The 14721-nt window shown below is 38.3% G+C and overlaps 1 protein-coding gene across 2 annotated transcripts in view; it reads right to left on the reverse strand.

Annotated features, from left to right (window-relative positions):
• cdin1 (CDAN1 interacting nuclease 1) overlaps positions 1 to 14721 on the reverse strand; it is a 161598-nt gene that overhangs the window by 79188 nt on the left and 67689 nt on the right. For both annotated transcript variants that reach the window (XM_043698013.1, XM_043698014.1), the window contains exons 6-8: positions 6937 to 7016; positions 6488 to 6537; positions 314 to 381 (exon numbers count right to left, since the gene is read on the reverse strand). In XM_043698013.1, the coding sequence (XP_043553948.1) occupies positions 314 to 381; positions 6488 to 6537; positions 6937 to 7016 (198 nt within the window). The remainder of the gene's footprint in view (positions 1 to 313; positions 382 to 6487; positions 6538 to 6936; positions 7017 to 14721) is intronic.

A 14721-nucleotide genomic window follows, 5' to 3' on the forward strand; every position in this document is an offset into this window, starting at 1 on the left:
TGCTACATTTTAAGTCTCTAAAGGCAAAGATCATACATATAATCTCAGGATAGCAAAAGCATTACAGAAGCGGATATTAAAAAGGTATTTTCCAACTACTTATTCCATAAAATATTAATTACAAGTTTGTACGTGTACTGTAGAGGAGAGTATTCGGTATCCGATTTCCTGTCTAGTCCTAAATCAATATAAGATAACATGCGCAGCATCAATCATCTTAGCTTTTCTTTCAGGCTTATAGATACAATGCACATATTACACTTCTCCTTCAAGTAACAGCTGTGAAATTAATCATTGATGATCGAATTCTTACCTAAAAAGGACAGTCCTTTTCTTTGCAACTTTTCACGAAGCAGAATTTCATGCTCCTGTCCAATCGCACTATAGATAGCTGGTTAAGGAAGACATGCATGTTGATCCACAAAACTGAAATAATGGTTGGTCAGAAAGTGTTGCTTTCAACATTTTTAACTGCACACTGCATTGGATAAACAATAAGATAATCGATGCCAATACAAAACCGTTGGTGGTTCAAGCAAAGCATTTGGGTTGACTAAGGCAGGTAAATGTTTTGTTACATGGGAAAGATTAATTTCAATAATAATGCTATATAAATCACATGCTGGACCTACAACTTGTTCAACAATACCTTAATGAGAACTTAAAATATCAAGATAAGCTATTGAACAAATATGTACTCAAAGAATTATGTTAAATTACACTTGAAACTTTTGCAAAGAAATTCACAGCAATAGGTCAATATATAAATTAATTTAGCTATTAGGGAGGCTCAAGAAAGCAATATATGCAGTATTCAGTGTGCAATGTTTTGCAATGGTAAAGCAGGTTGGTTTGAATGGTCCACATTTTAGCTGGCTGGACTGTTAGTCAATTTCAACCAGGTTATTTGATAGGCCATTATCATGATTTCATATAATGCTTAAGGCTAAACGGATTATATTGGCCGGGGAAACCATTTCTGATTTATGCTGTGAATATCGTATAACTACAGTAACAGCACAAGGTAATTCTTTGTAAAGGAGTTTGGAACATTTCTAAGGGACATGATAACATGCTACATAAATGTGAGTTAAGATTTTGTCTCGCGGCTTTTATTGCAAGTGTATGAATTTGAGTGTAAAACGATCAATAATTGTATGGCTGAACTGCTCACTGGCACTCTCTTGTTTAGGTTCAGGTGAAGAATGCCATTTGGGCAAGGTAGCAATTAAGTGTCAGCGCCTGCAGAAATCATGTCCGATCATAAGTCATTCCCTTCAAGTGAGACACACATTAGGAATGGAAAAGAGAAAAAGAACAATCTAAATAAATATATTAAAAAACCTCAGGTACTGAATAAACATTAGCTGATGTCATTGATAATTATGGCATCATTGCTACATGGTCTACAAGGGAGAAAAAACACCTGTAAAATGTCGTCAGCAACTTTCCAGAAATAACCTACTATTTCTGGAAAATCAAAGAGTCTTCTTGCATTTATGCTGAAGTTGACATCATTTTGTTATTGGTGCTTCTCATATATTTAAATAGCTAAATTTAAAATCATTATACAATCCTTCACAAGGTGTTATCTTCACAAAATCTAACTTGAAATTGATTTTTAAAAAATCATCTGCCCATTAAAGCTGTAGAATTTTCAATGTTAAACAAATTAATTTTTGTCTTCATGAATTAAATTATTCAAATATCAATATTATAAGTAAGCATTTTCTTAAATTTTAAAATCAATACTGTGTAAAGAATACTGATTCTTTATAACAGCTTTTGATAATAACATATGCATTATACACACTTCCTTGAGTGGACTGTAAAATTGTTCAATTGCTTATTATGTTTACTGTAATGTCAGTGGGAGCTCTTCCAATAGAAATCGCAATGTTAATTTAAAGACCCACTTCTACTGTTCCCTCACCAAGTGGTATTTCCTTTCCCCCAATTATGAAAACTATTTTATGAAATAAATGTGCTGCTATTTTATTTCAGTGACCAAAACAGCTCATGCTTTAAATAAGAAAAAATAAGTCTACAGTGTTTTAAACTCAAAGGTTTCAGAAATAAAATTAAGCGGCATAGGAAAGACATATGACCTTCTGCAAGTTATCATAAATAAAACAAAGTGTTGTATGCAAAGTTGAAAGAATCGTTGTGATGACAGCTGCATTTATTTAAAGAGATATTATGTACTCATAACTTGAAAAGGATTATAATCAATTTTACCCTTTCATTTCAGATTATATATTAATTATTTCTGAAAAGTGAATTCTGAAATACCATCATGATAGTAGTTGAGAGTTTATTGATAATAGAGACAAAACTAAGGAGATTATATTCATAACTGAGTTGATAGCATTTTTATTAAATTGTGAGGCATTAGCTGTGTTTTATAAATTCAATTTCCTCACGTAATTGCTATGTTGTTATGTTGCCTCTATAATGTTACCAGTATTCAGTGTCTGCCTTATTTTTACCTTTTTTTTAAAAATGAAGATAAAACAACAACAGTATTAACACAATTTCTGATTTTTAAAGTAACCTGATAGCAGCGGCCTCATTTTAGCAAAGAATTGGAACACAGAACAGCATAATGTAAGATTTTGCATGCAGCACTTCTGCTTTAATGTTGAACATCAACCTCAAATCAAATTCTGTATTCTAATCCACGTGAATGATCTATTGTGTTGTGGGGATTTTAGGCATGCCATAGAGGTGAGCTGAGTTAATGCAACTGGTAATCAGTGTGCTAGATGAAAGTAACAATGTATTGATGTGCTTTGGTTATTAAATGCTCATCAGGGTGTTTTTTTTAAGCTGTAACTGTCAGTAACTGATGAGGAAGAAACACATTGCTATCACAAAATGACTTTAGCTGGGGTGTTATCAACACCACTAGACAGGATCAAGTAAACTGTTCCCAACCTATCAATCAACAAAGATCACTTTACACTCTTGTACTGATGCACAACATCAAAATATCTTATTTCAACATTCCTTTACTAGGAGGTCATAATAAAGAACCCATTCTCACAAATGTACTTTATGCAATAAAAGTAAAAGAATAAATAAAATCAGTTGGTTTGTACTTACACTGATATTTATTGATGTGTGTCTCAGATCGTCAGATCCCTCTGAACGAAAAAACTGCTCAACCCTCTCAATTCAATGACATGGGAAGGAAGGAATAATCACCCCATCAGAGAAAGGTCAGAATGAGGAGCAAAACATGAACAGCTGTTACTTGAACTGACAAAAAAATTCTACTAAGACACTGTTACTGCGATCTCAGTGATGCCTAAAATATTCCATATAAAATGGTTCGATAAGAAAACCTTAGAATAGGTTACATTCAAGTTATAAGTGAGTGACCAAGGCATTTGGACACAGGGATAAAAGAGCCACATGGGTTCATAAAGACTACAAGTGCATTAAAGTACATCATGCAGAGGAACAGTATCAGTGCAACCCTGACCTTGTGTAAAAAGAAACTTACTAATAAAATCCAAGAATTCGAGGTTATGTGAAGTGCAATACTATTGACAAGTGCAATCTCAAACAAACTGTTAAATCAGCTAAATGACAAATTTAATGCATAGATTATAGAACTACTGAAATTCTGTAATCACTTGGGGGAACAAATGGCAAGTAATAACCATACGATACAAGTGCCAGTCAATGCCCATCTCAAATAACAGACAATCTAATTAATCAGCAACCTTAACATCCAATGGCATTATCATCAAGGAATCCCCCTTTATCAACATCTCGGGAGGGGGTGTTGCCACTGACCAGAAACTGAACTGGACTTGCCACACAAGTTCAGAGCAGATCAGAGGCTAGGCATCCTGCAGAAAGTAACTCAACTCCTTACTCCCAAAGTCTACACATCATCTACAAGGCACAAGTCAGGAGTATGATGGAATACTCCCCATTTGCCTGCATGAGTGTAGCTCCAATAACATTCAAGATGCTTGACACCATCCAGGACAAAGCAGCCTCAAACATTCACTCATTCCAGCATCAATGCTCAGTAGCAGTTGTGTGTCCCATCAATAAAATGCACTACAGGAATACACCAGAAGATCTTTAGATAGCATCTTCCAAACCCACAACCACTTCTGTTTAGAAGGACAAGAGCATAAGTTACAGAGGAACACCATCACTTGCAAGATGCCCTCTAAGCCACTCACCACCCAGACTTTGAAATATATTGCTGTTCATTCAGTGTCACTGGGTCATAATAATTAAGAGTTGGAATAAAGTAAATCATTGTAGAATTAACAACATTTGTTGGAAGAGAATAATTATTAAATCATAAGGATCAGATAATATCAAGTCACTCCTGCTCCATTTTCACAGTATGAAGTATCACCAGCAATTAAAAACAGAAGTACTGGAGAAACTCAATAGCAGCATGGTGGCTCAGTGGTTAGCACTGCTGCCTCACAATGCCAGAGACCCGGGGTCAATTCCTGCCTCTCTGCGTGGAGTTTGCACATTCTCCCCGTGTCTGCGTGGGTTTCTTCCAGGTGCTCCGATTTCTTCCTCTCCCACAATCCAAAAATGTGCAGGTTAGGTGAATTGGCCATGCTAAATAGCCCATAGTGTTAGGTGAAGGGGTAAATGTCGGGGAATGGGTCTGGGTGGGATGTGCTTCGAAGGGTCGGTGTGGACTTGTTGGGCCGAAGAGCCTGTTTCCACACAGTAAGTAATCTAATCTAATCTAATCTTAACAGAATCTGTGGAGAGAGAAACAGAAATAATATTCCAAGTCCAATGAACTGTTTGTTCCAAAGAAATTATTTATAGTATCTTAAGCTTGAGTAAACACTGCTATAAGACCTGCTAAAACGCTCCACTTTTCCCCCTCAACCATCTCCTTGCCAGGATGTCTGGTTTCGGCATCTAAATATCAGTAAATCTGAAAGCACGGTTTTCATCTCAACTCAAACTATGCACACTTGGCACTCATACCAACCTCTCCTTGGCCAATTACTAACTAAAGCCGAACCAAAAGCTGTCCAAAACACTGAAATTCTGTTCAATCTACAGTTATGCTTCAAATCTTCAGTCATTAAAATCAGCTTCTTCAACTCTGCAATTCTTCCTGCCCTGACCAGCACTGACATTCTTATCAATATTCTGTTCCTTCAAGCCAGATTTATCTAATGTGGCCTTCTATCCCCTATCAACTTAGCTGCCTATATCATGTGTTACAACAACTCTTGCTTACCTATTAATTGCCATTTACCTTTTGGAATGTTCTATATTAAAATTATGCATCCATCTTCGTCACTCTTTAGTCTTGGTCCACTTGCAGTTAGTAATCTCTTTCAGCCTCAAATATTAACCAATAACTAATAATTAAAGCTCTTTGCCCCACTGGTGGTGACACAGATTGGTGTTGGCTAAGTCTGACTCTTTAGAATTGCTTCCTGCAACAATGTGTACCTTCACAATTAAGACTTTATAGTCAAACCTTCAGGCAACCTCTCTGAAATGTCCATTAAATTATGCTTTGCATAATTGACTAGCATATTTATTTCTGCACTCCAATCAAGCATGATTCTTCATGTTGAATGTGTTGATGAAGAATCCAAGTTGTTCATTTCTGGAATTTTCTTTTTTGTCTACAAAAATCAGCCAGTACCCCATTAACTCAGAAAATAAAAAAATGGATTTCTATTAAACCTTTCAGTCACTTAAGATCCCTTAAAGTATTTCACACTGAATGAAATATCTTATCAAATAGTCACCATTGTGATGTAGAGAAATGCAGCAGCCAAACCGCAAAGTTTTTTTTGTGATGCTGGTAAATGCTTGCAGTAAGACTAGGAATCTCTCTTGCTCCTCAAAAGAAAATAGACAGAACTTCCGTTTGACATCTTATCTAACAGTGTGGCCCTCCCTCAACCCTGAACTGAAATGTCAACCCAGATTGTCTTCAAGACACTGAATTAAGTCTGGAAAATATAAAATTCTGACTGGAGGCAAATGCGATCATTCAGTCAACGCTGAAACCGTAGAAGCTACACGGTTAAATAAAATCAGGACAATTGTTTTTAAAACTCAAACTACATTATAAATGTATGCTTTTGGGAACTCATATTGGATACTCAAATGAATACTCAATCTAAATGTCTAGCAGAGTTGAGTAAACATACAAAAGTAAGTTTTTATTAAAGACAGGTCTGCAAAATTGTGTAAAAACTGCTGCAATTTAGTCAAAGCCTTAAAGCAGTGAATTCTACAATTCTTTTCACCTTACAAATATATCATGTTGTCCACACTGAATTTCTGCAGCTAAGAAGGAATAAGATTTGCTGTGACCCTTGTTGATTGAAAATACATGGATAGGGTATGAAACACATGTTATGTGAAGCAGAACTTGATGTCAAGTTAAGCTAGACACATCTCATCTACAGAGTCATAGCTCGTCAATTTCAGTCCTAAATTTTATGGAAAAAGATACTGTTTGATGCAGTCTACCAATGGTCCATAACAGGAGTCGTTCACCGTACACTGCAAGCAAATAAGAGATGAAAAAGTGCATTAAAAATGTAGTCAGATAATCCACTGGTAAATCAGATAACTATTATGGCAAATAGCATTCTGAGAATTGCAATTACAATTTACAGTTCCTGAGTATGGTTCAAAAGACTGTCAAGGACTGTTCAATTTTAAAATGTAAAAATTACAACCTGCATAGCTTGTATGAACAATAAAGGAAACTGTTAAAAAGGAAAAAAAGCTTTTATACGCAAATAGTTTATTGGCTTTGCTGTGAACTCTGATCTGTATGAAGGTTTACAGTGACAGTAATTAAATGAAGTATAAAGTCTTTTACTTTAGCTGTGAGAGTGTGAACCGCTATTTAACACAAAACGTCACTAGAAAAGATAACTGTGATTAATACAGTACCTGATAGACTTGATTAGCTAGAACCCTGTCAGGAATCTGAGATGGGTCCCTTAACATGCCATTTATGACAGGTTTGCTCGCTAGATAGGGATAAAAAAAAGCGTTAATATATTGTGCTGTTCTATTTCAGATTACAGATAAAGTAGTGAATTTATCTTGCGTTACACATAGTATGAATAGGTTACAATGCCTCTCAGCTTTTTGAACTCATTAAATCAATTTTATTTAACTAGTTTTCATAGAGCAATGCTAAGTGAACATGTAATAATTCTGCAGGGATATACATTGAAAGGCATCAACTCAGGCCAATACCAGTAAACCTAATCTAATTGAAAATACAAATCTTAAGAATTATTTACAAACTAGTACAGCTCATTGAAAAAATTGTTCTTTGTTTTTAAAAAAAATCTTACTGTGGAAAATAGGAAAGACATTAGAAAGGTTCGCCTGAGTTCCAGAATTTTCTTTGCAATCTCTATGAAATAGGCAATTTTCCCTTGATTTTGGTATGCATCTTTAAATAAGCATTTAGATGTAACACAACTTTCAGCTGCATGGTGATTGTTGAATACCTAACAAAACAATTTAGTTTTTACTTGAGTAATACAGTATGATCTTTACTATTCCCGTGACAACACAAATAAAGTCCAACTTCCCATACACTTCCCGACTCTTCACCATCTTTGATTCTCCCCTCTATGTTATCAGCTACATGTCAAGGCAGCCTACTTCAATGGAAACTTGATTGAAACTGCCCACTCTCATTTCAGTTGAAACCTTTAACAGATGTCAAACTAGACTGATCATCTCCAGATTGCAAAGATGAAAGGTCAGTTTTGTCACGTATCGTGCCATTACTCTCTAAATTGAAAAAAAAAATTTGACTTAAAAAAAGTCAAATGATGAAACCAATGGCATGCAAGTTACAACCAAACACACTGTTTGAATGAAATACTAAACTTTCATTGGTTTCTAACAGCTGCCTGAACTTTAACATTACATATCTTATATACATGCAACTGTACACATTCCAAGGGAATCAATCTTCAGAGAACATGAGCAAATAGTAACTATCTCCAAACTCTTTAGTCTTGACGCATGGCTTCATTCATAAAAGGGATATTAAATGTATTGAAAAGTCAATAGAGATGTCAGATTTAATTTTGTTATCAGAATTTAAGGAAGTACATACATTTATAGAATCTCTTATCTCATCTCAAAGTCATTTTCATCCCATAAATTACTTTTTTTGAAATATAGTTGCATTGTAATGTGGTCATTATGGCAGGCTACTTGAGCACACAAGATTCAACTAACTGAAAATTAGAAAAATGACCAAATCAGTTTTTAGTTTTGTTGTTAGGGAGGACACTGGTATAACTCCATCATCTTTTTCTAATAGCCGACCAGCGTGTGAGCCAGTGGGATGGGCAAGCTGAGTCTCAATTTTGTGTCTCAGTTAAAGGAATAGTGACTCAGTCAGGTTTCTTCCCCTTTTGAGAAAGTGAGTAATTATGAGGGGTTGTGAAGAGTTAAAAAAAAACTACTGCAGAAAGAGGTGAAAAATGTAAATGAATTCTTACATGAATGCAAACTATTAAAAGAGCATGTTAAAATTTGTTAACTTTTGTTAGTTAAATAATGTAAGCTCAAAAAATTCAAAATATTAATGACCTCCTGTAAAATTTCTCATGCATTACATCCAAAAATGTTGCTTTTCTCCAAATCAAGACTGAAATCAGGTGGATAATAAAACTCCAGAAAAAACAGGGAATGTTGGATATATTCAACAGGTTTGGCACCAAGTGTAGCTACAGAACCAAAAGTAAACTTTCAGGCTGGTGACCCTTGAAGAAGTCTTACTCATCTGTGATAGAGTTTCCATTTGTTTCTTTTACCTTGTTTACCATCAACATTTTTCAGTTTCCTTTTCCACTTTTGTTAATCTGAACATTCGCTTATACAGACACTTCCCCTTGATCAGCAACTATTTCCAGCTTTGACTTGTTTTGCTTGTATTTCAGCTGGGTTTCCATCCTTTATGCTTTGAATCTAACCATGATTACATCTATCTCCAAGATATTCAGCATTCCTTGAACCACCATTCTTGTGGTATCCTCACTCACTTAACATAATATACCATCAAATCCAGTCTTGAATTCTCTCTTCATATTCACTATATCTCAAAGCTACTCTCGTCTACAATTTCACCTCATTCGTTACCTTATTCAGCACTTTACTAACAAACTTTATCTTTTTCATTTCAGGTATCAAGAATTAAACACTTCACCAATTCATGGACACGAAAACATTTGTTTGATAAATCTTCATCTTCACTTTCTTCTGACTTTATCCCCTTTTTGTATTCTCACTAATTACTATTTTTTTTCACAATCCCCTCTGATGCTCCCTACTAGCCCTGAACAATCACTTTTCAGTAAAGGTGTCAGTGACATTACCTTACCAACCTTCCCCACCTTAAATCAATCAGTTTTAAGCTGAACGTAATACTGAACTCTTCTTAGCTGCCTTCATCCCTACTCGTTTTCCAAACAGTGGACCTGCCATCTTCCAAAATCTTCAACCATCTGAATGCCTTCATGTTGCATCTTCCTGTCTCCAGCTTCTTTATTTCTTTGCTAACTTCATTCATTCTCACTTATCTCCCCAAAATTTACAACACTCTGCTCCATTGTCTCCAGACCGCTTCAACTGCTTTTTCAAGATTCACATGGAGATTTCTCTGATAAACCCATTGTTTTAGCTAGTTTCTGACACCAAAACAGATTTCCCCAATCTAAACTCAAATCTTTTCATCTCATTCATCTCATCATCGACAACAGCCAGGTCAGCAACACGGTTTTCTGCATTTTTGTTGAATAGAGGACCAACCAGTCTCCATGGCTGAGCTTGTTCTCACATCTAATATTTTTTATTGCACAGATATACTTCATTCACAGAATTATCTGTAAGTACATACAATGGTCCAAATAAACAGACTTTGCAGAAGTACTATATTTGGAATTTGGACACTCCTCAGAATTTCCATCCAATTGCAACAAAAGGCACTCTCTAATCATGCAAGGATGCTATTTACATTCCTTTAAGGGACCAAGGGAGTCTCAAAACTTAGCAGATCCACAGCAGAAAGATTTTTGTTATTAGTGAGGACACAAATAATACTTTAGCAGAAAGACAGTGGTCTTTACCCACCACGCCTTGGTAGCAGCTGCCCTCAACTTTATTTCATCCTCAGCACATAGTCCTGCACCTTGGACTGTACCAATCTGCAAAACTATTAATATTAGCCCTTTACGCTGGAAGACAAAGTTTCAGGCAGGAAAACAAAACTGTCTTTTACTAACTTGGTCCTCCAGGTACGGTCAATGTTTGTCTCTGTGCATCCAAGGAACAGCCTGTAGTGCACAGAGTACTACGTCACAGTGCTACTTGGGGTGACCTTTGACAAAAACCACCTCATTTCTCTCAAACCTTCTTGGTAAAGACATGTCCCTGAAGAGGATGTTAGACAGACAGTCTTTTTCCCCCACAGCTGCTTTGAGTGTAGTGTGGAGTGGCAGAGTGTGTCTGGGCCTATGTGAAGGATCTGATGGATAATGCCCTTCTCACCACCGGCCAAGCTATATCTTGGTGCTTGTTGGAAAGGTCTGGCAATGAGGTATTCCTCCAAATAACTTCGACAACTTGCTCAGGGAATCACCCGGTAAGATCAACCCTCTTCTTTTCCTGCAGGGTGATGAGGGTGTTATGTGCCAACCAAAGCTTGACAGACTTAGGGTCATAGAGACGTACAGCATGGAAACAAACCCTTTGGACCAACTTGTCCATTTCAACCAATTATCCCAAGCCAATCTAGTCCCACCTGCCAGCACCCAGCCCATATCCCTCCAAACCCTTCCTATTCGTATACCATCTAGATGCCTTTTAAATGTTGCAAATGCACTAGCCTCCTCTACTTCCTCTGGCAGCTCATTCCATATACATACAACCCTCTGCATGAAAACGTTGCCCCTTAGGTCTCTTTTATATCTTTCCCCTCTCACTCTAAACCTATGCCCTCTAGTTCTGGACTCCCTCACCCCAGGGAAAATACCTTGTCTATTTACCCTATCCATGCCCCCTCAAGTCAAAGGTGTTCACCTTTCCAAATTTTCCATGTCAGATTGGTGATATGGAACTACTTGGAACGTACCATGCAATGAGGCCAGGCCTGTCCTTTGCAACATTGGGGAAAGATAGAACCTCAATATGTAGTGACACTTGGTGTTTGAGTACCAATGGTCTTCGCACAGCTTGATGCAGCCATACACAAAAGGTGATCATCAGGATGAGAATAACATTGGGTACATTTCCCCCCACCCTACAAATCCAACTCTTTGTACATGGTCACCCTGCAGACACGGACCATCGTTGACCTCCACTCAAATTTAGCAACTCATCATTTAACTGAAGTCACTTCCTTTATATAAAAGAGGGTGTTACAGGAACAGAGTGCGATAGGTCCTAGCAATGCTTACCACTTTCTGGATATGTAAATATGGAAAACTTGCATTTAAACTGGAGTGCTAGTTGTCATAAAAACACAAAAAGTACCTTTTCAATCCATGCATAGGACATGGTCATCGTTAGCTGACCAGCATTTATTGCCTGTCCGCTTGAGAGGTTGGTGGTGAGCTGCAGTCCACATGCTATAGATTGATCCACAATGCCCTGAGGAGGGAATTCTAAGCCACCAGATGTTGCTAAGGAGGATTTTGCAAAGTCGACAGGGCTACTTCTACCATTGTCCACCCCTATACCTCCAGTGCCTCAGTTGATGCGAGATGGCCCATCTGGTTTTATTTCTTTATGGACTTTGGAACGATTGATATATGTGAGTAGTTTGCTAGGCCATTTCATGGTTGGGTCAACCACACTGCTCTGCGTCTGGAGTCGTATGTCAGCAAAACCAGGTGAGGAGGCAGATTTCCTTCCCTGAGGGACATTAGTGAGCCAGATAGGTTTTTCAGAAAATCAACAATGGTTTCAAGGTCATCAGTAGATTGTTAATTCTGGATATTTTTCATTGAATTCAAATTCCAACATCTGTCATGACGAGATTTGATTCCAGGTCTGCAGAACATTTCTGGATTAACAGTCTAGCAAAATTACTGCTAGGCCACCGCTTTCCCATATTTTACATTAATGAAGCATTTTGCAAATGCAGTCACTGAAACATCGGAAATAAACAACAAATTTATAGAAAGCTCTCATGTACAATAATGCTTTAAAGACTTTGATTGAGGGATAAATATCAACCAGGGCTTGGGAGATAACTCCCCGGCTATTTGAAACAGTGGCATGGGTCTTTTGCCTCCAGCCAACAACTGCACTACATTCAAAGCAATACTTCTTCACGAGAGTATCAGCAGTGATGCTTGTTCTCAAACGGTGGAGTGTGACATGAATCAAGATTAGAGTGATGCTGGAAAAGCACAGCATCAGAGCAGCAGGAAAATCATCAGAAAGGGCTTTTTCCTGAAACGTCGATTTTCCTGCTCCTCCAATGCTGCCTGACCTGCTGTGCTTTCCCAGCATCACTCTAATCTTGACTCTGATCTCCAGCATCTGCAATCCTCACTTTCACCCTGTGGCATGAATCAAGCATCTCAAAATGCAAAACCTAGACGCTGATGTTGTGTAAAATTCCATATACCAATCCTACTCATGTCCCCTCCATTACTTCTAAAAGAAGTGCATTGTTATGGTTTCCTTCTCTTGTCCTGAATTGGAAAATTCCAGAAATTTGCTTCTAATTTCCACCCTCCTCTCATATTTGCATAATCCATCTCAGTCTGTTTCCTTTCTCTTGAATTGGTAGAGATAGGCTTTATACCCACTTTACGGCTGCATAAACAAATTGGAAATAAAGTTTAATTATGCATCTGGTCTGGTAGCATCCGTGGAGAGAAACATTAACATTTCAGATCCAACAAGTCTTCTTCATAATCGACCATGGCTAGGAAAACGTTGGTATATATACGCGGGAAATGATTGATTGGGGAGGGGGGGGTTGTCGAGGAGCCCAGAGAGAAAAACACTTGACAGACAAAAGAATGGACAAAGCTCAGCCTGGGGGAATCAATACCTGTTAATGGGGACAACTGGTAGCTGACAATGGGTTGATTGTAGTAGCAGCCTGTGTGATGACAAAGCCTGTTTGCGGGGTTTGGAATAAGGAGCCCAGAGAGAAAAACACTTGACAGACAAAAGAATGGACAAAGCTCAGCCTGGGAGAATCAATACCTGTTAATGGGGACAACTGGTAGCTGACAATGGGTTGATTGTGGTAGCAGCCTATGTGATGACAAAGTCTGTTTGCGGGGTTTGGAATAAGGGCGTGGGAGAAGAAAATCAGGGCCTAAAACTATTGAAATCAATATTGAATGCAGAAGGCTACAGGGACCTCAAGCGGAAAATGAGGTGCAGTTCTTCCAGCTTGTGCTGGGTTTCTCTGAAGATGTTGGCCAGGAAATATGGTGTGTGCTGAAGTGACAAGCAATCAGAAAAATGTAGGTATTCTGCGTTTTGTGTCTCCAACATACAGAAGACTACAATGTGAGCATGTATACAGTAGACTGGATTGAGTGAAGTGCAGGTAAATCGCTGCTTCACCGTGAAGGTGTGTCTGGGACCTTGGAGAGACAGGAGGGAGGAGGTAAAAGGGCAAGTGTTACACCTTCTGCAATTGCAAGGGAAGATGCCATGGTAGTGTGAGGTGGTGTTGGAGAGGAATGGCCTCTGTGGAAGGTTGATAAGGGAGATAAGGGAGGGGAGTGGAATTGTGTCTGGTGGTGGCATCCCGCTGGAGGGATAGAAATGACAATTAATGATCCTTTGGACGTGGATACTCGAGGAATGGTGGGTGAGGACCAGAGGGACCCTATCACTATTATAGGAGGGAAGAGAGCAGGTGAGGGCCAAAGTGAGGGAAATGAGTCAAGATACAGCTAAGATCCCTGTCAACCACACTCGTGAGGAATCCTTGGTTTACGAAGAAGGTAGAGTTTCAGAGACTCCCTTGTGAAGTTGGCATCATCGGAACAGAGACAGAGGAACTGGGAGAATGATTTAGAGTATTTACAGGAAGCAGGGTGTGAGGGCGTAGAGTTTAGATAACTGGTGGGAGTCGGTGGATTTGTCGTGAATATTGACATTTGGACAGTTATGTGGATAGTATTGGGTTAGAAAAGGATGTGAACCAAACACTGGCAAATGGGACTAGTTCTGTTTAGGAAAGGAGGTTGGCATGGACAAGTTGGGCTGAAGGGCCTGTTCCTATGCTGTATGCCTTTTTGACTCTACCCATTGCTCACAATGTGGTCTCCTCTAATTGGGCAAAACTGGGCAACCATTTTGCAGAATACCTATGTTCTGTCTGCAAAAGTAACCCTGAGCTTTCAAGGTTGCCTGCCACTTCAACATACCACTGCGTTCCCCAGCCAGTCTCTCTGTCTCAGGCTTGCTGCAGTGCTCCAGCAAAGGTCAGCACATTCTGGAAGAACAGCACCTGCAGAAGGCAGTTAAGAGTCAACTACATTGCTGTGGGTCTAAAGTCACATGTAGGCCAGACCAAGCAAGACCAGAATTCTTTCCCTAAAGTGAACCAGGTGCAATGGCTTCATGGTCATCATTAGACACTTAAGTTCAGCTTCTTTATTGAATTCACATTCCACCATCTGCCAAGTCAGGATTTGAATCTGCATTCCCAGAACATAAGCCAAG

Source organism: Chiloscyllium plagiosum, chromosome 10 (assembly GCF_004010195.1).
Source record: "Chiloscyllium plagiosum isolate BGI_BamShark_2017 chromosome 10, ASM401019v2, whole genome shotgun sequence".
NCBI lineage: Eukaryota > Metazoa > Chordata > Chondrichthyes > Orectolobiformes > Hemiscylliidae > Chiloscyllium > Chiloscyllium plagiosum.